General features: G+C 38.9%; 1 protein-coding gene across 1 annotated transcript in view; it reads right to left on the reverse strand.

The window, feature by feature from the left end:
• Positions 1–9667: 9667 nt before the first annotated feature.
• SHC4 (SHC adaptor protein 4) overlaps positions 9668–24214 on the reverse strand; it is a 128223-nt gene continuing 113676 nt past the window's right edge. The window contains exons 11-12 of the mRNA XM_082841197.1: positions 19183–19436; positions 9668–10212 (exon numbers count right to left, since the gene is read on the reverse strand). Of these exons, the coding sequence (XP_082697323.1) occupies positions 10057–10212; positions 19183–19436 (410 nt within the window). The 3' untranslated portion in view covers positions 9668–10056. The remainder of the gene's footprint in view (positions 10213–19182; positions 19437–24214) is intronic.

Below are 24214 nucleotides of genomic sequence, written 5' to 3' on the forward strand. Positions count from 1 at the left end.
TAGTCACAACTGAACCCACGGAACCCCGAGGCCATTGAGGAGCAGCCGACTCCCTCAATCGCTGGTTAGAAGCGGGCTTGGTGGGCGGGGCCATGCCGGCTTGGGGCAGGGCGTAGAGGCGGAAGTCTCCGCCTTTCTCAAGCTAGGTTGAGAAGTCCTCCTGCAGTTGCAAAGGCTATACGGCTGTTTAAAAGCGGGCGCCAGAGGTGGCGGGAAGTTCCTCCTGTGTGCCCATTGGTGAATCCGTGAGCCAATTACGGAAGGGTTGACTCTAGAGGGGGCGGGCCTATCGATTACATAGAGACGCCCAAGCACCTGGCCTCCTGCCCTTTCCTAGGATGAACCGGTTTTGCCCGAACTCCTTGCCCCTCCCCTCACCACCTAGTGCAGTGGCTCGTGCCCCCTGCGCTCTCCACTCCTAAATCCCAGTTCTCAGCTGCAGCACATTGAATCCCTCACTTTCTCCAACGAACCCACCTTGGAGGTTTTTGTATTTGCCCTTCTGATTCTCTAAGGTGCCTGCTTCCCCATCACCTTAACAGCCTTAGAGGTCGTTTCACTTTGTCTTCTTGCTTACTAGGTCCCGCCTTGTTTGAATGTGTTTCTTTAATTACTGATGAGATGACACATTCTCTACATGTTTATTCACTACTTGAATTTCCTCGAGTGCGAATGTTCCTGTCACTCTGGTATATGTTAACCTGTCCTTTAGGACAGAGCTGCCCAGTCTGCGGTAAAGTCAATTATTGTACCTACCTTCCTGGGGTAAAAGGGTTCCAGTGAATATCAAGGAGTTGGTAGTACATCCTCTTAACCCTTTCCCATATATATTACTATGGAGTAAAAGGGTTGTTAAAGGTTGTTCACAATCTGGCTAGCTTTCATTTGCTACCTCACCATCCCACCCCTACACTGACCCCTATAACCCCATCCACTAAGCATAAGGGTCTGGCACACATTAGGTACTCAACCCAGAGCAACAGATGAGTGAAATCTCTGACCCAGCTGCCCGTGGTTCCCAGAGTGCTTTTGTTTTGCTCAAGCTATTTCTTTCACCTGTATTAATTGCCCCACTTAACTTCCCCAGCTACTCAGTCTTCAAGATAGATGAGCACCTCCTCTGAAGCCTTTCATGACACACACCTCCCTCCCTTGGTAGAAATGATCTTTCCCCCCTTTGGACACAGTGTACATGTCTTATTATAATCCTTGTTATCTACTATATAACTAGTTGCTATGTGAATGTTTCACTCAGTCCAACGTCAATATCTTAAGGCACTTACTTTGCTTTGTGGCCCCTGGTAGGCACTCAAAACAAACTTGATAAATGAGTAAATGAATGAACCAACAAATAAAATGAAAGCTCTTTGTGCCAGAAAAAGCAAATAAAAGGCATTCAGGTAAACGGCAGTTGTTGAAATCTGAGCCAAGGTGTCTGTTAGTGAGAACTAGGCTTATGGGCTTTCCACGTCTCACGGCAGCCCATCAGCAAGCTGCGTGTAGCGTCCTGTGCTAAGGGTTAAGATGAAATGCTGCAGCAAGAATGCTAAATGATCCCTGCCCACAAACGACTGTTTATTAGAGAGATGAAAGAAAAAAGAAAAGATGTTAAGGCAGGAAAGCACATGAGGAGACAGTGTTTATAATCCCTGACATAGTGCTTTAGACGTTGGTAAGTTTTTTCACAGACACTAGCTCACTTTTCCTCACAACAACCCTGTGAGGGGCTAGTACAGGTGTTAGGATCCCATTTTACAGTGTAAGAAACTGATGAATAAATAATAATAATAAAAGTGTCCAAGGGTACACAGTTAATGTGAGACAGAGACAGAATTTTGAACCCAGCTCCTTTATCTCTAAATCCAGAGCTCATCACTATATATAAAATATAAGTGAGACTTAAGCACCTAAGTCACAAAAAAATAGAATCAAAATAAAAAATAAATCAGAGCCCCTTGCCTTTTTAAAAAATGGATTTGAGTGGAGTTATGGACATATTATAATCAATGAAAATTTCTTGACTGCCTATCGTGTTTAATTCCTGGTCTAGGTGCTTGATATATAAAGTGAGAGGCAGGACCCCTGCCAGCGAGGCACCCACACTGTGAGGTGCAAGATGCTTACATAAAAAGAGAAATGATAACACACAAAAAAGTAGTTTACTACATGCAATATGAGTAGATAGTAATAATTCTGGGGAAAAGTGAACATGTAAGGAAGGATCTCTCAGGGAAAGTTCCTGGAAAAAGAGGAAGAGTCAACAGGCAGGTTGATTAGCAAGAGTGATTGCAATATGAAGGGCAGATCAGCAAAAGTAAAGGATTCTTGTATTTAGAGATAAGATTGGAGAAGTAGGCTGGGACAAGATAGCCAATAGAAGAGCTTGAAGCCTGGAGGGATGGGAAAGGCAGGCTACACAGGTAAGGTATGGAAACACAAGGAATGAACTTACATCCAGAGAAACACAAGCACACAGAGGCATCCTGGGGTAATAAAGACAAATGCGGAAAAAGAGAGAAAAACTGCCAAAGACGTTGAATGCTGGAAAGATTATTTGTAGAATGTTGGGTCAATGTTTATCCTGCATTTTTGACACATCTGTGAGCTGGGAGGGGCTATCTCTACCAGGCTCATTTACATTTCAAGGGGAAATGCCTGTTGTTGAGATGTGGTCCCTCCCATTCAGATCATTTATAAAGGTGCAGCTAAGCCCTCATTCCTTCCTTTTCCTACCTTCTCTTTGGTGTCAGAGCTATCAGGTCAAAGCAATGCCATCCTGTAATAAGGAGTGCTATCCTCAAAAAAGCACTGAACTTAAAGAAGATCTGAGTTCAAGTTCCAGCTCTCCTACCTACTAGCTTTTGTCCACAATTTATTTAATCCTTCTGTGGAGCAAAGTCTTATTTGAAAATAGGAGTGATAATAACTGCTTTGCAGGATTGTAAAAAGGATGAAATAAGATTGTGTGAAAGAGCTTTAAAAATGTAGAAACACTATTTAACAGTGTTATTTGAGGACTATCAAACCATTATTTGTTGTATATTCAATAGTATTTTTTGAGCATCTACTTTGTACCAAGCACTGTTCTAGGGGCTTAATAATGACATAAAGTGTCAAAATGCCTTCCCTGATTAAGCTACTTATCACAGAATCTACACCTGCCCTCAGCCACTATGACCTCACCACCATCACCTCCCCACCACTCAAAGACCTGGCCATACCTGATTGGGTCAAACGTGAGCACCAGACCCAAGCTGCGCCAATCATATTCCCTTCCCAGATAACAGAAATGACTCCATGAAACTGGGTCAAGTGGTAACCCTACAGAAGCAGATTTTTATTACATTTTCTGTATTTTATGGGAAATATGCTTCTTCCATAGCTATGTCATGTATATGGTGGAACACAGATGACGATCATGAACTTCTGCCACTCAGAGCCATGGATCTGCCCGGTTCCTGTGCTTTATGAAGCCTGACAGTTCATCTTTTCCTTGGTTCTGTGATAATCTGAACTTTAAAACATCTTTTTACTTGAATAAGCTTGTAAGGGGTGGAATAGCGTTCCCCCAAATTTCATGTCCACCCAGAACTCAGAATGTGACTTTATTTGGAAATAGAGTCTTTGCAAATGTAATTAGTTAATATGAGGTCATATTGGATGAGGATGGGCTCTAAATCTAATGACTGGTGTCCTTAAAAGAAGAGGAAAGGACACAGAAAGACACGCAAGGAGAAGACAGCCACGTGGAGACAGAGGAACAAACTGGAGTTACATTGCTACAAGCCAAGGAACATCCAGGGCCACCAGAAACTGGCAAGGGGTTCTTCCCTAGAGCATTCTGAGGAAGCATGGTCCTATCAACTCGTTATTTTCAGACTTCTAGCCTCCAGAACTGTGAGAGAATAAAATTCTGCTGTTTTAAGCTAGTTTGTGGTACTTTGTTGAGGCAGCCCTAGGAAATTAATACAGGTGGGTTTCCGTTCTTCGCAACCAAATGTTTATGACTAAAGATGCATTTGTGACAGATTATATTTGAAAAGTCTAGACCAGTGATTCTCCAAACATGATCCATGGCCCACTGATGGACCTTAAGGATATTCCTGATGGGTCATTACGTGACACAAACACACAAGTCGTTTCTCCAGTTATCATGGGAAAATAACTTGCAATTTTATAGGTTTTTATTTTTACATACAGCTAAGGTTTACCTAATAGGAATCTACCAAGTAAGATGTTAGGGGCTACTAATGTTTAGAATTTGTAAATTAAAGTTAGCATGTTATTTAAGTTTACCAAGAAGGATTATTCATCATTTCTATGTGCAACATTGTAAAGTTCCTGCTCATGCACACTTGAAGATAACTGAAATTCCCACTTTCGGGAGAGGGATGTTAATAGCACCATTCCCAGGAAGTCATGGTTTTTAAGAGCTGTTATTCCTGCTTCTTAATTATAAACCAGCTTTGCTTGGCACCATCGATACCAATTAAGTTTGTTTTGAGTTTGGTTAACCTAACTGCACATAGTGTTAACTGCTTTAATATATTAATTTACACTTTTCCTATAACGACTTTAATATCCAAGTTGAGGTTCAATTTTTGTCACTAGTAATCTATTACTAAAGTCAATTTATAATTCCTCTGAACTTTGCTTATGCTTTATTGAAATGTGTTGGCTATTAATTATTCTATTTAAGTAACTAACAATGTATTATCAAGGCAAGTGATAAAATTACTCATTTTTTGAAAAATGTATAGGGCAGTATTTTGGAATATAAAATCATAGGAACAGTATCATATTCCTCCCCTAAAAGTGAGTAAACAATTCCTGTTGTTCCTCTCTAGTTCTTTATCGTCACTGCGTCATATTTTTCACGACAAGAAAAAGAAGGAGTTGGGGGATGAAAGGTATGTGGGACAATAGTCTTTTTGCCTCTTCAACGCTCTCCGGCCAAAAGTGTGAGAGCCAATTGCCTGGATTTAATGCTTATGAGTTTCCATAGCATCAAGGTTTTTAATCAGAAAACCAGTAAAAGCTATTAGAAAAGTGATGATGACCGTTTGATAAAGATCCAAAGCTGCAAAAATTATATTTGAACGTGGAATGCAGACCCTCCCAGATGCCACACTCTGCTTCTGCTTCTTGAAACAGTAGATTAAAAAGGAAAGAAAGAAGTACCAAGACAAGATTATAAAACTGGTGTGTACTTTATATGCTTACATAACATGTTCAATGGATATTAACAAAATACAACATAATGATACCATTTATAAGAAATCATAGGATTTATTTAAAATGTTAATGTATTTGAACACTTAGATATTATTGTCCAGTAATGGGATACATGTTTAAAGTTATCTGATATTCTTCTATCTTTGGTCAGGTTCCCAGAAGTGAACTTTGGGATGAAAATGAGTGCAAATGATTTACTAAGGAAGGGCTTCCCTGAGCAAGCTGTTAGGGAGTGAGGAAGCTGGACAGGGAAGGGGAAGAAGCCAGGCAGGGATATGTTTTCAGGAGAAGTGCGGGCCCCAACCTGACCCCACAGGGAGCTCTGGAGCGTAATCAGGGTGGGGCAATTGGCTAGGCCTTCCTGTTCCTGCACCAGGGAAGGGGAAGAGGAAGTCCATGGGCACTTCTGGCTCTTGGTAACCCAAAGCAGCTCCCCTAGCCTGAGGCTGTCCTTAGAATCAACAGTCACCTGTGCAGGGAGTTAGGAGCAAAACACACAGAATTGGCTCAGCGGATCTGAGGGGGTCTGGACAGAGCTGACCTATGTTTATGTTTGCCACCCTTTGATCTTATCAATGTACCTTTGGAGATGCCATCAAACATTTACATTTGAGTAGGTAATGAAGGTGTTCTCATGCAGCTCAGCCACATGGCCCCTCCTAGTGCTAGAAGGATGGGACCTGGGACTACGAAGATGAGCCAACCACCACGTTCGGTGGGTTTAGTAGATTCGGTGAATCTGCCAGAGGTTAAAGTGGCAATCTTCTTAAAATCTCTTGCCATATCTAACTTTTACCTCCCAACTTGTTTGAACTTAAACTTTTTATTTTGAGAAAATTGCAGATTCACATGTGATTGCAAGAAATAACACAGGGACATCTCCTGTAAGCCTTACCCAGCTTCCACCAATGATAACACCTCACAAAACTGTAGTACAATAACACGACCAAGATATCCACATTGATACAGTCAAGATTCAAAACAATTCAATCACACAAGGATCCCTCATGTTGCTCTTTTACAACTGTACTCACGTCCCTCTCTCCTACTGACTCCTTCCTTAATCTGTTCTCCATTTCAATAATTTTGTAGAAACAACATTTCAAGAATGTTATATAACTGTAGTTTTATGGTATAAAACCTTTTGGGATTAGCTTGTTTTTGCTCTGCATATTCTCTGAAGATCATCTAAGTGGTTGTATCAGCATCTCAGCATCTCATTCTTTTTTACTGCTGAGTAGTATTCCATGGTACGGATGTACCACAGTTTGTATAACATTCACACACCGAAGGAACATTGAAGACTTTTCCAGTTTTAGGTCATTACAAACAGCGCTACTATAAACACTCCTGTACAAGTTTTTGTGTGAACGTAAGTTTTAAGTTCTCTGTGATCAATGCACGGGAATACAATTGTTGGGTTGAAAGTTTACAGTTGCATGTTTACTTTTTTAATAAACTACCAAACTGCTTTTCAGACTGGCTGCACTATTTTACAGTCTCCCCAGGAATGTACGTGTGATCTACTTTCTTCTCATCCTAGCCAACATTTAGTGTTGTCATTATTTTTCATTTACTCGTTCTGTTATGTGTGTAGTGATAGCTCATTGTGGTTTTAATTTGCATTTCCCTACTGGCTAATGATGTTGAATACATTTTCACCTGCTTTTTGCCATCTGTATACCTTCAGTGAAATGTCTATGCATGTTTTTTGCCCATTTTCTACGTAAAATTTTTATGTTGAGTTTTAAGAGCTTTTTATTTATTCTAGACATTTGGTTTGCAAATATTTCCTCCCAGTCCACAGCTTGTCCTTCATCCTCTTATCAGAGCTTTCACAGATCAAAAATTTGTATTTTTTTCTCTCTCTCTTTTTTTTTTTTTTTTTTGGCTTGCACCCCAACCAGGGATTGAACCCAGGCCCTCAGCAGTGAGAGTGCAAAGTCCTAACCACTGGACCACCAGGAATTCCCAAAAATGTGTACTTTTGATGAAGTACAACATACCAGTTTTTCCTTTAACAGATCATGTCTAAGGACTCTTTGCCTTGCCTTATATCCTAAAGACTTTCCTCTATGTTGTTCTTTCCTAAAAGTTATCACAGTTTTACATTTCACACTTAAGTCCATAATCCATTTGAGCTAATGTTTACATAAAGTGTGAGGTTCATTCTTTTGCCTACAGATGTATCGCTGCTCCAGCATCATTTGCTGAAAGGCTATCCTTCGTCCACCGAGCATAATGCCCCTTAGCCTCCTCCCAGTGGAGTCCCCAGGGCTGGTTAAGTGCCTCCTCTGTAGGCCACAGCTCCTAGAAGGCAGCCCTTTCACACAGCTCTCCCACCAGATTCTGTTACTGCTCCCTCCCCTACTCCTTCACTGGTTGAAGACCACTGCATCCTCCCTTGTGGCTTCTCCATACTTCACCCACACCTTTGTCAATAGTCCCTTTATCAAACTCTCCTCTAGTCACCTAATTTAAGTGAGCCAGCTGTTTCCTGTCAGGACCCTGATACATCCTACAGACGATAAATTTTCCAAATCCCAAACAACAGACATATACTGTCAGTCATCACAAAGCAATAACCATTTATTATTTTTAAGTTGTTTACAGGTATTTATATGCAAATGGATTTCCACCTTAAGACAGATGAAGATAAGGATGTGACATTAAAAGAGCATGCAGGCAAACACTTCTTTTGTTGTTTCCCTTTAACTGTGCCCGTTGTTGCAAGTGTGGTGTTTGCTCATCCAACTACCACACCGTTACAGTCAAACACTGACCATCTATGTGTCCTGCTCACGCCAGCTATACTCTTTGCATCATCTTCTATCAAGAACTTCTTCTGGCCACCCAGTTATCACTCTGCTCAACCAGAATGAGACCACAGCCCTGCTCTGTCTCTGTTAAGATAATAAGATCACCCATAAACTTCGCGGATTTACACCCATGCTCGTCCCCTTTACGAGGACAAATAATCAAGAACTACAGTGTATGCAAAATTGAGGAAACATACATTATTTCCTAGTTGTATAAAAGGAAACAAACCTATCTAAGAAGCCAATCGCAGTAAAAGTAAGTTAAAAGCATAAACCTTCACATAAAAATACTAGAGTTCAGTGTGCTTGGTTTCTGATGATTTCTCTGTGGAAGAAGTTTCTCTCATTTTACTTAAAACTTAGCAAACGTTTCACAATTACAAAGATTAAGTTGTATCTACACATCCAAAGTGAAGTGGAATTAAGGCAATTGTCCAGATAACTCAAGATAAAAAAAATAAACACAAAAAACTCTAAAATAATGGCCATATCTCTATATGCAAAGGCAGGTAGAGGGCTGAGACCGAAGCCGTTTTCTGCCACTCAAAATAACCAAATCTACTTCTACTACCATCACTTATATTTTTCCAAAGTTTCAGTGTTTTTGACTGAAAGGCTCCAGATCTCTGCTATCTGAATGATGATCTCAATGAGCACAGACACAGACTAAAGGAAAAAGCTGCAGTTTCAAGCTTAATTATACAGACTGGTTATCAACACTGACCCCTAATAAATGAAAAATTTGCCTTTTATAAATTCATATTATGTTAGGGCTGAAATGGACCTATGAATTCACCTAGCCCAGCTCCCTCATTTTATAGACAAGGAAACTGGAGTCCAGACAGGTTCAGCAAGTTGCTCAAGGTCACAATGAGGCCCAGTCCAGTGCTTTTGCTTACCCAACGCTTCATTACATCGTTGGTTTACCAAGTGTGCCTGCATGTGTCAAACCTTTCCAATTGTTTCATTCAGTGTTTTCTCCCTGGTACATTCTGCCTGGTCATATCTAGAAAAGGTGCTAAGGATACATGTAGATGAGGGCCTATGATTCAGTCACCACCAATCAAGGGGATATTTCCCCATACTTTAAAATAAATTCGGTGCTTTAAATAAGAATGGAACCAATTCGGAGACTGAATATGAAGAACACTGGTTTGTTTGCCATCTTTTAAATCCATGCACTCATGAGCTCTTTTTTGGGGGGAAGGGTGAGGGGGAGAGGCAAGGAGGGAGAAATACGATGAAATCAGAAATGACATAGATTTGGCTTCTTTAGTTTGTCATATGTTGCATACAAACAGTCCAAATAGCAAAGATTGAGAAATACTAAGACAAAACATTTGGGCTCCAGCCCTTTAAACAGCAAATGGGACAGGCCAATGAAACTGACCAATGCTTTCAGTGGCCCTTGATTTGATTCCACTGGTATAGACACAGTCCAAATTCAATGTCAAATTTATTTTAACACTGAGGTGAAAGTGTTACCAAACAGAAAATGTAATAAAGTCAATAACTATTAAGCAAATGGCTTCTTATTTTTATAACAAGGAAAAACTTTTTTGGCAAATGTTTTTATAGTTATAGAATATGAAGACATTTAGAACTAATCTCCCCAATATGAAAATGTCCCCAAATTATCAAGTTGAAAGGCACATACCACTGCCCCAGCAGTTCATTCAAGTTGTCTTCAGCACGTGAAATTTTAATTGTGCTTTTTTTAGCTTGTTATCAATGCAATATGGCCTTAAAAAGTGACATCCGTGCATATGTATACTTTCTTTTCAAAGGGACCCATCCTCTTCCCCTTTTCTGATTTTCACTTTCTGAAGATCAATTTTTGTTAGTTCTTTGTTTTATAAAGGACCTAGTCCATGATGGTCTCAGAAAGATACACTTCGCAGTTTGTGCTCTAATTTATCTAGAAACCAAGTGTGAATTATTTTTGTGTCCTAATACAAAATGGACTTTCCTGAAGTATCAGTGTGATGGTACTTCCATACTGTCATTTGTTGGAATGCAAAAGTACTGGATTATTATCTTTTCTCACTGGTTGTTTAAGGCTTACTTCGCTTCCAGAAGAGATGATTGGCAAACTATTATCCATGTGGTATCTGATAAGGTGGCCAACATTATCAAACACATGATCCTTGGTCCTCACCTTGAAAAGGAAATACAAATGTATTTAGGTTAAATGATAATGGTTCTCCTGAAAGGCATAAACAATCATAGGGTAAAAACAAACATATCCTTGAATGAGGTAACTGCTAAATAAAGAAAAATAAAGATACTTTTCAGTTCTGGATCCCTTAGTAAACAATTTTCTCATTCCCAATTGCATTTTTTTTTATTTATTTTTTTAAGACTTTTTTCGTTTGATGTGGACCATTTTTAAAGGCTTTATTGAATTTGTTACAATATTGCTTCTGTTTTATATTTCCTTTTTTTTTTTTTTTTTTTTTTTTGGCCCCGAGGCATGTGGAATCTTAGCTCTCTGACCAGGGATCGAACCCACAACTGCCTGCATTGGAAGGCAAGGTCTTAACCACTGGACCACCAGGGAAGTCCCCCCAATTACATTTTATTGGAGTATAATTGCTTTACAATGGTGCGTTAGTTTCTGCTGTATAACAAAGTGAATCAGTTATATATATACATGTATCCCCATATCTCCCTCTTGTGTCTCCCTCCCACCCTCCCTATCCCACCCCTCTAGGTGGTCACAGAGCACCGAAATGATCTCCCTGTGCTATGCGGCTGCTTTCCACTAGCTATTTTACATTTGGTAGTGTATATATGTCCATGCTACTCTCTCACTTCGTCCCAGCTTACCCTTCCCCCTCCCCATGTCCTCAAGTCCATTCTCTGTGTCTGCATCTTTATTCCTGTCCGAGGTTCTTCAGAACCATTTTTTTTTTAGATTCCATATATATGTGCTATCATATGGTATTTGTTTTTCTCTTTCTGACTTACTTCACTCTATATGACAGTCTTTAGGTCCATCTACCTCACTACAAATAACTCAATTTTGTTTCTTTTTATGGCTGAGTAATATTCCACTGTATATATCTGCCACATCTTCTGTATCTTATCCATTCATCTGTCGATTGACACTTAGGTTGCTTCCATGTCCTGGCTATTGTAAACAGAGCTCCAATGAACATTGTGGTACATGACTCTTTTTAAATTATGGTTTTCTCAGGATATATGCCCAGTAGTGGAACTGCTGGGTCATATGGTAGTTCTAGTTTTAGTTTTTTAAGGCCTCCATACTGTTCTGCATAGTGGCTGTATCAATTTACATTCCCACCAATAGTGCAAGATGGTTCCCTTTTCTCCACACCCTCTCCAGCATTTATTTATTGTTTGTAGATCTTTTCATGATGGCCATTCTGAACGGTGTGAGATGATATCTCATTGTAGTTTTGATTTGCATTTCTCTAATGATTAGTGATGTTGAACATCCTTACGTGTGTTTGTTGGCAATCTGTATATCTTCTTCGGAGAATGTCTATTTAGGTCTTCTGCCCATTTTTGGGGTGGGTTGTTTGTTTTTTTTGATATTGAGCTGCATGAGCTGCTTGTATATTTTGGAGATTATCCTTTGTCAATTGATTCATTTGCAAATATTTTCTCCCATTCTGAGGGTTGCCTTTCGTCTTGTTTATGGTTTCCTTTGCTGTGCAAAAGCTTTTAAATTTCTTAGGTCCCATTTGTTTATTTTTGTTTTTATTTCCATTTATCTAGGAGGTGGGTCAGAAACGATCTTGCTGTGTTTTATGTCATAGAGTGTTCTGCCTATGTGTTCCTCTAAGAGTTTTATAGTGTCCGGCCTTATATTTAGGTCTTTAATCCATTTTGAGTTTATTTTTGTGTATGGTGTTAGGGAGTGTTCTAATTTCATTATTTTGCATGTAGCTGTCCAGTTTTCCCAGCACCACTTATTGAAGAGGTTGTCTTTTCTCCTTTGTATATTCTTGCCTCTTTTATCAAAGATAAGGTGACCATATGTGCATGGGTTTATCTCTGGGCTTTCTATCCTGTTCCATTGATCTATATTTCTTTTTTTGTGCCAGTACCATACTGTCTTGATTACTGTAACTCTGTAGTATAGTCTGAGGTCAAGAAGCCTGATTCCTCCAGCTCCGTTTTTCTTTCTTAAGATTGCTTTGGCTATTGCGGGTCTTTTGTGTTTCCATACAAATTGTGAAATTTTTTGTTCTAGTTCTGTGAAAAATGCCATTGGTAGTTTGAGAAAGATTGCCGTGAATCCATAGATTGCTTTCAGTAGTATAGTCATTTTCACAATGTTGATTCTTCCAATCCAAGAACATGGTATACCTCTCCATCTGTTTGTATCATCTTTAATTTCCTTCATCAGTGTCTTATAGTTTTCTGCATACAGGTCTTTTGTCTCCTTAGGTAGGTTTATTCCTAGGTATTTTATTCTTTTTGCTGCAATGGTACATGGGAGTGTTTCCTTAATTTCTCTTCCTGATTTTTCATCATTAGTGTATAGGGATGCAAGAGATTTCTGTGCATTAATTTTGTATCCTGCTACTCTACCGAATTCATTGATTAGGTCTAGTGGTTTTCTGGTAGAATCTTTAGGACTCTCTATGCATAGTGTCATGTCATCTGCAAACAGTGACAGTTGTACTTCTTCTTTTCTGATTTGGATTCCTTTCATTTCTTTTTCTTTGATTGCTGTGGCTAAACCTTCCAAAACTATGTTGAATAATAGTGGTGAGAGTGGACAAACTTGTCTTGTTCTTGATCTTAGAGGAAATGGTTTGTTTTTCACCATTGAGAATGATGTTGGCTGTGGGTTTATCATGTCTGCTTTTATTATATTGAGGTAAGTTCCCCGTATGCCTACTCTCTAGAAGGTTTTTATCATAAATGGGAGTTGAATTTTGTCGAAAGCTTTTTCTGCATCTGACATGATCATATGGTTTTTATCCTTCAATTTGTTAATATGGTTTATAACACTGATTGATTTGTGTATATTGAAGAATCCTTGCATCTCTGGGATAAATCCCACTTGATCGTGGTGTATGATCCTTTTAATGTGCTATTGGATTCTGTTTGCTAGTATTTTGTCGAGGATTTTTGCATCTATGTTCATCAGTGATATTGGTCTGTAGTTTTCTCTTTCTGTGACATCTTTGTCTGATTTTGGTATCAGGGTGATGGTGGCCTTGTAGAATGAGTTTGGGAGTGTTCCTCCCTCTGCAACTTTTTGGAAGAGTTCGAGAAGGATAGGTGCTAGCTCTTCTACAAATGTTTGATAGAATTCACCTGTGAAGCCCTCTGGTCCTGGGCTTTTGTTTGTTGCAAGATTTTTAATCACAGTCTCAATTTCAGTGCTTGTGATTGGTCTGTTTATATTTTCTATTTCTTCCTGGTTCAGTCTCAGAAGGTTGTGCTTTTCTAAGAATTTGTTCATTTCTTCCAGGTTGTCCATTTTATTGGCATAGAGTTGCTTGTAGTAATCTCTCACGATCCTTTGTATTTCTGCAGTGTCAGTTGTTACTTCTCCTTTTTCATTTCTAATTCTATTGATTTGAGTGTTCTTCCTTTTTTTCTTGATGAGTCTGGCTAATGCTTTATCAATTCTGTTTATATTCTCAAAGAACCAGCTTTTAGTTTTATTGATCTTTGCTATCGTTTCCTTAATTTCTTTTTCATTTATTTCTGATCTGAGCTTTATGATTTCTTTCCTTCTGCTAACTTTGGGGGTTTTTTTGTTCTTCTTTCTCTAATTACTTTAGGTGTAAGATTAGGTTGTTTATTTGAGATGTTTCTTTATCCTTGAGGTAGGTTGTATTGCTATAAAATTCCCTCTTAGAACTGCTTTTGCTGCATCGCATAGGTTTTGGGTCATTGCGTTTTCACTGTCATTTGTTTCTAGGTTTTTTTTTTTTTTTTTTTTTTTGGCAGTACGCGGGCCTCTCACTGTTGGGCCCCTCCCACTGCGGAGCACAGGCTCCAGACGCGGAGGCTCAGCGGCCATGGCTCACAGGCCCAGTCGCTCCGCGGCATGTGGGATCATCCCAGACCGGGGCACGAACCCGTGTCCCCTGCATCGGCAGGCGGACTCTCAACCATGGCGCCACCAGGGAAGTCCCGTGTTTCTAGGTATTTTTTTATTTCCTCTTTGATTTCTTCAGTGATCTCTTGGTTATTTAGTAGTGTATTGTTTGGCCTCCATGTGTTTGCATTTTTTACAGATCTTTTCCTGTAATTGATATCTAGCCTCATAGCGGTATGGTCACAGAAGATACCTGACACGGTTTCAATTTTCTTAAATGTACTGTGGCTTGATTTGTGACCCAAGATATGATCTATCCTGGAGAATGTTCCATGAGCACTTGAGAAGAAACTGTATTCTGTTGGTTTTGGATGGAATGACCTATAAATATCAATTAAGTCCATCTTGTTTAAAATATCATTTAAAACTTATGTTTCCTTATTTATCTTCATTTTGTATGAACTGCCCATTGGTGAAAGTGGGGTGTTAAAGTCCCCTACTATGACTATGTTACTGTCGATTTCCCCTTTTATGGCTGTTAGCATTTGCCTTATGTATTGAGGTGCTCCTATGTTGGGTGCATAAGTATTTACAATTGTTGTATCTTCATCTTGGATTGATCCCTTGATCATTATGTAGTGTCCTTCTTTGTCTCTTGTAATAGTCTTTATTTTAAAGTCTATTTTGTTTGATAGGAGAAATGCTACTCCAGCTTTCTTATGATTTACATTTGCATGGAATATCTTTTTCTATCCCCTCACTTTCAATCTGTATGTGTCCCTAGGTCTGAAGTGGGTCTCTTGTAGACAGCAAATATTGTTTTTTTATCCATTCAGCCAGTCTATGTCTTTTGGTTGGAGCATTTAATCCATTTACATTTAAGGTAATTATCAATATGTATGTCCCTATTATCATTTTCTTCATTGTTTTGGGTTTGTTATTGTATGTCTTTTCCTTCTCTTGTGTCTCCTGCCTAGAGAAGTTCCTTTAGCATCTGTTGTAAAGCTGGTTTGGTGGTGCTGAACTCTCTTAGCTTTCGCTTGCCTGTAAAGGTTTTAATTTCTCCACTGAATCTGAATGAGATCCTTGCTGGGTAGAGTAATCTTGGTTGTAGGTTTTTCCCTTTCATCACTTTAAATATGTCCTGCCACTCCCTTCTGGCTTGCAGAATGTCTGCTGAAAGATCAGCTGTTAACGTTATGGGGATTCCCTTGTATGTTATTTGTTGCTTTTCCCTTTCTTTCAATATTTTTTCTTTGTATTTAATTTTTGATAGTTTGATTAATATGTGTCTTGGCATGTTTCTCCTCGGATTTATCCTGTATGGGACTCTCTGTGCTTCCTGGACTTGATTGACTATTTCCTTTCCCATATTAGGGAAGTTTTCAACTATAATCTCTTCAAATATTTTCTTAGTCCCTTTCTTTTCTTTTCTTCTGGGACCCCTATAATTTGAATATTGGTGCATTTAATGTTGTCCCAGAGGTCTCTGAGACTGTACTCAATTCGTTTCATTCTTTTTTCTTTATTCTGCTCTGTGGTAGTTATTTGCATTATTTTATCTTCCAGGTCATTTATCCATTCATCTGCCTCAGTTATTCTGCTATTGATTCCTCCTAGAGAATCGTTAATTTCATTTATTGTGTTGTTCATCATTGTTTGTTTGCTCTTTAGTTCTTCTAAGTCCTTATTTAACCATTCTTATAGTTTCTCAATTCTATTCCCAAGATTTTGGATCATCTTTACTTTTACTATCATTACTCTGAATTCTTTTACAGGTAGACTGCCTATTTCCTCTTCATTTGTTAGGTCTGGTGGTTTTTACCCTGCTCCTTCATCTGTTGTGTGTTTCCCTGTCTTCTGATTTTGCTTAACTTACTGTGTTTGCAGTCTCCTTTTCACAGGCTGCAGGTTCATAGTTCCCATTTTTGGTGTCTGCCTGCAGTGGGTAAAGCTGGTTCAGTGGGTTGTGTAGGCTTCCTGGTGGATGAGACTGCTGCCTGTGTTCTGGTGGATGAGGCTGGATCTTGTCTTTCTGGTGGGCAGGACTGCATCCGGTGGTGTGTTTTGGGGTGTCTGAGAACGTAGTATGATTTTAGGCAGTCTCTCTGCTAATGGGTGGAGTTGTGCTCCTGTCTTGCTAGTTGTTTGGCATGTGGTGTCCAGCACCGGAGCTTGCTGGTCGTTCAGTGGAGCTGGGTCTTAGCTTTGAGACGGAGAGCTGTGGGAGAGCTCCACCAATTGATATTACGTGGGGCCAGGAGGTCTCTGGTGGACCAATGTCCTGAACTTGGCTCCCCCACCTCAGAGGCTCAGGCCTGATACCTGGCCAGAGCACCAAGACCCTGTCAGCCACAAGGCTCAGAAGAAAAGAGAGAAAAAAGAAAGAAAGAAAGAAAAGAAAGAAAAAAAAATAAAATAAAAATTTTAAAATAAAAAATAAATATTATTAAAATAAAAAAACTAAAAAGTAATTAAAAAAATAAAAATAAATTTTAAAAAAAGAAAGAAGAGAGCAACCAAACTAACAAACAAATCCACCAATGATAACAAGTGTTAAAAACTATACTAAAAAAAAAAAAAATGGACAGACAGAACCCTAGGAGAAATGGTAAAAGCAAACCTATACGGACAAAATCACACAAAGAAGAATAAACATTCACACTCACAAAAAGAGAATAAGGAAAAAAAAAAAATATATATATACATATATATACATATATCTATATTTTAAAAAAAGGAAGAGAGCCACCAAATCAATAAACAAATCTACCAATGATAATAAGCTCTAAATACTAAACTAAGATAAACATAAAACCAGAAACAAATTCGGTGCAGAAAGCAAACCCCAAGTCTACAGTTGCTCCCAAAGTCCACCACCTCAATTTTGGGATGGTTCGTTGTCTATTCAGGTATTCCAGAGATGCAGGGTACATGAAGCTGATTGTGGAGATTTAATCTGCTGCTCCTGAGGCTGCTGGGAGAGATTTCCCTTTCTCTTCTTTGTTCGCACAGTTCCTGGGTTCAGCTGTGGATTTGGCCTCGCATCTTCATGTAGGTCACCCTCTGGTTTCTGCTCTTCACCCAGACAGGAGGCAGTTAAAGGAGTGGCTAATTAGGGGCCTCTGGCTCAGTCAGGCCAGGTAGAGGGAGGGGTACAGATTGCGGGGCGAGCCTGCGGAGGCAGAGGCCAGCGTGACGTTGCAACAGCCTGAGGTGCACCACGTGTTCTCCCGGGGAAGTTGTCTGTGGATCATGGGACCCTGGTAGTGGTGGGCTGCAGAGGCTCCCAGGAGGGGAGGTATGGAGAGTAACCTGTGCTTGCACACAGGCTTCTTGGTGGCTGCAGCAGCCGCCTTAGCATTTCATGGCTGTCTCTGGTGTCCATGCTGATAGCCGTGTCTCCTGCCCGTCTCCAGAGCTCGTTTAGGCGGTGCTCTGAATCCCCTCTCCTCGTGCACCCCGAAACAATGGTCTCTTGCCTCTTAGGCGTTCCAGACTTTTTTGTGGACTCCCTCCTGGCTAGCTGTGGCGCACTAGCCCCCTTCAGGTTGTGTTCACTCAGCCAACCCCAGTCCTCTCCCTGGGATCTGACTTCCGAAGCCCGAGCCTCAGCTCCCAGCCCCCACCTACCCTGGCGGGTGAGCAGACAAGCCTCTCAGGCTGGTGCGTGCTGGTCAGCACGGATCCTCTGTGCAGGAATCTCTCTGCTTTTCCCTCTACACCACTGTTGGTGCGCTCTCCTCCATGGCTCCGAAGCTTCCCCCCGATCCACCCCCCGTCTCCTCCAGTGAAGGGGCTTCCTAGTGTGTGGAAACTTTTCCTCCTTCACAGCTCCCTCCCAGAGGTACAGGTCCCGTCCCTGTTCTTTTGTCTCTGATTTTTATTTTTTCTTTTGCCCTACCCAGGTACATGGGGAGTTTCTTGCTTTTGGGAAGTCTGAGGTCTTCTGCCAGCATTCAGGAGGTGTTCTGTAGGAGTTGTTCCACACGTAGATGTATTTTTGATGTATTTGTGGGAAGGAAGGTGATGTCCACGTCTTACTCCTCTGCCATCTTTAAGGTCCCCCCCCCCCATTACCTTTTTAAAGCAACTGTCATTCCCAGTTAGGAAAATGGCAAACACTGTCACCCAATCCAAATTTGCAAGCAACCTTTTTGCCATGTTACTTTTTGATACATTCTATCATATATATTCCTACAAATATTTTGCCTCATAAAAGTATGACCACCTCTGCTCTCTTTTGGTTATTATTTGCATGTAATATCTTTTTCCATCCTTTCACTTTCAGCCTATGTGTGTCCTTAAATCTAAAGTGAGCCTCCTATAAATAGCATACATATAGTTGGATCCTGTCCATTTAGCTCTCCATCCAGTTATTCTGCATCTTTTGTTTGGGAAGTTTAATCCACTTACATTTATAGTAATTATTTATAGAGAAGAACTTACTATTACTATTTTGATAATTGTTTTTTGTCCAGGATCATTTCTGTCTACAGGTATCCTCCGCTCTAGCCATACCTCTTTTATTTAATACCATTCTACCGCTCTGTTTGCTCCTGTGATACCTTCTTTATGCTCCAAATATCTCCCTTTAAAACTTTTGCCCTCTTTCAAGGTTCCTCTTACATGTCAGACGCTGCAAGAAGCCTTTTCAGTTTGCCTCAATCGGAGCACCCCCTTCTATCCTGAGAAACACCATAATGCTTTGGTTGAACCATTCTTATGTTATTCATCCATAATTATTTAAGCATCGTCTTATGAAATTATAAGCACCCTGAGAGCAAGGACTCTGTATGTGATACTGATCAATAGTTAACTATGAATCCCCGTACTTCCATGTAGGAGGTATTCATTTAACTCACTGAACTGCACTGAGAAGGGCAGAAAGAGGCTGTCCTCTAAGTGATCCTCTAGGGTGGCTCCCACTCAAACACCTCCACTAGCCTCTATTTACCACTTCCTGCTCTAGCTGGAGGGTTCAAGAAAAAGTAAACCCTTAACCTTAAACACTCTTCAGTATCAGGCTTTAGACCTATCACTCAGAGCAACCTGAATCACAAGATCCTGTGAAACTCTAATGGGGGTCAATAATACCTTGCCTTCGGGATCCACCAGGAGAAGATGTTTTGCCTGGCCTCCCTGTAGCCCACTCAGCACATACTGGCCAGGAGATGTTGCACTCTCTCGAACCAAAAAGTCCCCATCCTTTACCAAGAGGCTCTCTGCTGCTTTCCTGCTCAGCTTGCCGTGGTAGCAGTCTTCATTCCGCAGCTGCTGCTTAATGTGTGGCAAAGAATGTGAGCTGGCAGGCTGGGCCGTGGCACCTGGCTGAACAGTTTCTGGTGCCTCTGAAGTCAAAATACAAAGAGAGACACCACCAAGTTACCTCCTCATCCATCCTTTTGTTCATTCATTCATTCACTCACCAGATATAATTTGAGGACCTACTGTGTGCCAGGCACTCTTTAAATAGTGCTATTTCTGGAACAAATGGGGTTTTTGTTTCTAGAATTTCCAACAGTCTCTAATTTAATGGTAGATCCAAACATTGCCTTTGGCTTCTGTTACCAGGAAAGCCTTGCCCAGGTGCAGTTTTCCTTTCAAATGAGAAATGGAACTGACCCATAAGAACTGCTTTCATAAGTGCAGAGAGAGTCTCTTTATGTCCCATGGGCTGTATGTTAAAGAGAAAGAGGTTTGTGCTGTACCTGGACTATAGATAACTTGTAAAACATTCTCAAATGCTTTGAAAATGCCTACAGTAACTTTGGGCTATGCCCACTTTTTAATATTCAGCTTTTTCTTTTAAACCAAATTACTAATGTGCTTCAGAGATGCTTCTGTCCATCAACTTTAAAGCCGTGCTGAAGCTTACAGCATTCCTAGTAAATGACCACTTTGCTGTTTGTGTAATTCCCCTGCCTGGACAAAGCAGAATTGATCAAGTAGAAGAAGGTAATCATCAGGGAGGCATGGCCTGAGGCAAGTTCCCATGGCTCTACAGAATGTTATCCAGAGTTGAGAGCACTGGGGATGAGAAGGTCAGCCAGGTAGCCCTTTATAGTATTATTGGTACTCACAGTAATAACAATTATTATGTAGCTCACATTTATTGAGTATGATAGGCACTGCTCAATGCTTTACATGTATTATCCTGTTTGGCTCTCAAAATTAAATCGGAAGGAAATGGATCTTTTAAAAGGTTAAATGACTTACCCAAAGTCACACTGCTAATACGTTGTAGATCTGCGATTTGAAATGAGATCTATCATCAGAGCCCAGGTTCTTAATCACCACACTCTAAAATTTGGCTTGGATGAGGAAATCTTTTAATTTTCAAAACTGGTCTAGCCACTCTACTTCTGTATAACCCACAAAGGTCCCTAAACAGACAGCAAAGCTATCAGGATGATATACAGCATCTCTAGAAGTAATAACACAAAATTCTCAGGTCTGAATCCAGATAAAAGTTGTATGTTTGCTTATTTATGTATTTTTTTTTTTGGCTGTGCTGCACAGCATGCGTGATCTTAGTTCCCCAGTGAGGGACTGAACCTGTGCCCCCTGCAGTGGAAGCATGGAGTCCTAACCACTGGACCACCAAGGAATTCCCAAAAGTTGTATGTTTAATATGGCAAATTTACTAGGAAAATAACCATAGAAATCAGACTTTGTCTTTTTAAATTCAAAGGATCTTTTGCATAGAAACCAGCTTTCTCTTTATAAATGCAAAGGAATGTTTACATGTCCTTACACAAGGGTCTCACAAATGAGAAATCCTCTTGACTTTAAGTTTTATAACTTACACAAAACAAGTGCCCTGTAGACATAATCCAGTCTCCTATTAATATGTTATAGTTTTGGCACTATTTAAGAACTTCTCTCTGCATATCACAATTTCGATGCAGCATTCATGAATATAACTTTTTCAAAATATCTTCAGTCTGTATCTAGTGGCTAAACATATTCTCCTCTACAATCAGGTTCTATCTATGGTTACCAGAAAAAGCCTGAAGAAATGTGTCCAGATTTGATGAATAATATTTGTAGTTGGCCTTAGTGCTGCCTGCTTTCAGGCATAATAGAGAACTTCTGATGAGTAGTTGTGTGTGTGTTTGTGTACGTGAGAGAGAAAGTGTGTGAGTGTGAGGGAGATGTATGCATGTGTATGTAGGTGCACACATCTTAGTGCATGATGGTTTTTGGTTTATTCTGAGATTGTGGAGCACTCTTGGACAAGAACAAAACAAAAGAAAAACAGATATTATATCATCTTGAAAAGAGGCAATAGATCATGGGCCAGCCTGAGGATATGGACATTATTTTCCTAACATAGTTTCCCAAATTAGCACAATTTCAATCATCCAAACGTTTGCTGAAAATATAACTTTTCTAAAAGCTGGGAGATTTTCAATCATCCAAACATTTGCTGAAAATATAATTTTTCTAAAAGCAGAATATCTAACATATTTTTTAAACTTTTGCTTTAAGTTTAAAAGTTACACATTTTTTTAAAAAATCTGGTAAACACAGAAAAACAAAGAAAATTAATCACTTTTCATCCCATCACCAAATACAACCACTCTTTAACATTGTGGTGCATTGTCTAGTATGGACTCCTTTTCATACATAAAGTTGACTTTGAAAAATATAATCATAATTTAAATACAGTTAATTATATATAATTTCCATATACTATTTAATGAATTATTAACTTGATATAATTATATTTTCTCAGAAGTACTGACAGTTAAGGAAGCAACAAGGAAGGTTGCTTAAATCACTCTGGATTGAACTGAGATCAAAAAAGAAAAAAGTGACAGGAATCATGGAAGAAAATAATCATGTCATCTTGGAGTTCCCATTAGCAACTAAAGACACAGTGTCACAACCAGAAATTCAGGAAAACATAAGATATATATGAATATCCACACCCATATGTATCTGGTGAGTAAAACTTTTGAAATGGGGGAATATGGTTTAAGGAAGAGAAAAAAATCTAACATCTAAAATCTGGATTAAACAATTGCAAGTAATTCCAATGAGAAAGAAAGAATAAGACATTTAAAGAAACCAATGTGAACTGTGAAGACAGCATATTGATGCATTCAATTTTTTTTAAAGCACATGTAAATGGATTTTTTTTGACAGTATTGATCATTATACTAGCAAAGGACAGGGAAAAATTAGATGTCCATCAATAAGGGATTGGTTATACAAATTATGATTCACTCATACAATAGAATACTATAAAACAATTGAAAATAAAAAAGGTTTATGCAACCAACATAGGAGCACCTAAATATATAAAGCAAATATTAACAGACCTGAAGGGAGAAATCAACAGCAATACAATTAGAGTATGGGACTTTAATACCCCACTTTCAAAAATAGATAGATCATTCACACAGAAAATCATAAGGAACACTGGACTTAAATTACACATTAGATCAGATTGACTTAACAGACATTTACAGAACATTCCAAGCAAAAGAATACACATTCTTCTCAAGCACACATGGGACACTCCCCAGGACAGATCACATGTTAGGCCACAAAACAAGTCTTAATAAATTTAAGGATATGGAAATCATATCAAGCATCTTTTCCAACCAAAGTGGTATGAAACTAGAAATCAATTACAAGAAGAAAATTGGAAAATTCACAAATACATGGAGATTAAAAAACATGCCACTGAACAACCAATGGATCAAAGAAGAAATCAAAGGAGAAGTCAGAATATAACTTGAGGCAAGTAATTTAATTGAAAATTAAAATATTTTGAGACAAATGAAAACTATGTACCAAAACTTACGGGATGCAGCAAAGACAGTTCTAAGAGTCAAGTTTTTAGCAATTAACACCTCCATCCATAAGAAAAATGAAAGATTGCAAATAAACAACCTAACTTTACACCTCAAGGAACTATAAAATGAAAAACAAACTAAGCCCAAATTTAATAGAAGGAAAGAAAAATACAAAGATCAGAACAGGAATAAATGAAATAGAGAGTAAAAATACAATAGAAAAGAAACTAAGCTGGTTTTTTAAACGATAAACAAAATAAGCAAACCTTTAGCTAGACTGACCAAGAACAAAGAGAGAGGACTCAAATAAATAAAATCAGAAAAGAAAAAGGAGACATTACAAATGATACCACACAAATACAAAGGATCATAAGAGACTACTCTGAACAATTTTATGCCAACAAATTGGATAACTTAGAAAAAATGGATAGATTTAGATCCCTAAAAACATACAACCCACTAAGACAATCATGAAGAAATAGAAAATCTGAACAGAAGAATTACTAGTAAGAAGATTGAACAACTAATCAAAAACCTTCCAACAAAAAAAAAAGGTCCACAACCAGATGGCTTCATTAGGGAATTCTACCAAACATTTAAAGAGTAATTAATATCAATTCTTCTCAATCCCATCCAAAAAATAGGAGGGAACATTTCCAAACACATTTTACAAGCCCAGTGTTACACTACTACCAAAACCAAACAAGGATACCACAAGAACAGAAAATGACAGGCCAGTATCACATGTGAACATAGATGCAAGAATCCTCAACAAAATATTAACAAACCAAATTCAACAATACATTAAAAGCATCAAGTGGCATTTATTCCAGGTATAAAAGATCAGGAACAAGACAAGGATGTCCATTCTCACCACTTTTATTCAACATAGTATTGGAAGTCCTAGCCAGAGCAATTAGGCAAGAAAAATAAATAAAAGACATCCAAATCAGAAAGGAAGAAGTAAAACTGTCCTATTTGCAGGTGACATTATATATAGAAAACCTTAAAACTCCACCAAAAAAAGAGAAACTGTTAGAATAAACAAAGTCAGTAAAGTTGCAGGATACAAAATTAATACACAAAAATTACTTGCATTTCTATACACTAATAAACTATCAGAGAAATTAGGAAAACAATCCCATTTATGATAACTTCAAAAAGAAAAAGATACTTCAGAATAAACTTAACCAAGGAAGTGAAAGATCTATACACTGAAAACTATAAGACATTGATGAAAGAAACTGAAGAAGATACAAACAAATGGAAAGAAATTTTGTGTTCATGGATTAGAATAATTAACATTTTTTAAATGCCCA

This window comes from Leucopleurus acutus (genome assembly GCF_964270905.1).
Source record: "Leucopleurus acutus genome assembly, chromosome: 1".
Lineage (NCBI taxonomy): Eukaryota > Metazoa > Chordata > Mammalia > Artiodactyla > Delphinidae > Leucopleurus > Leucopleurus acutus.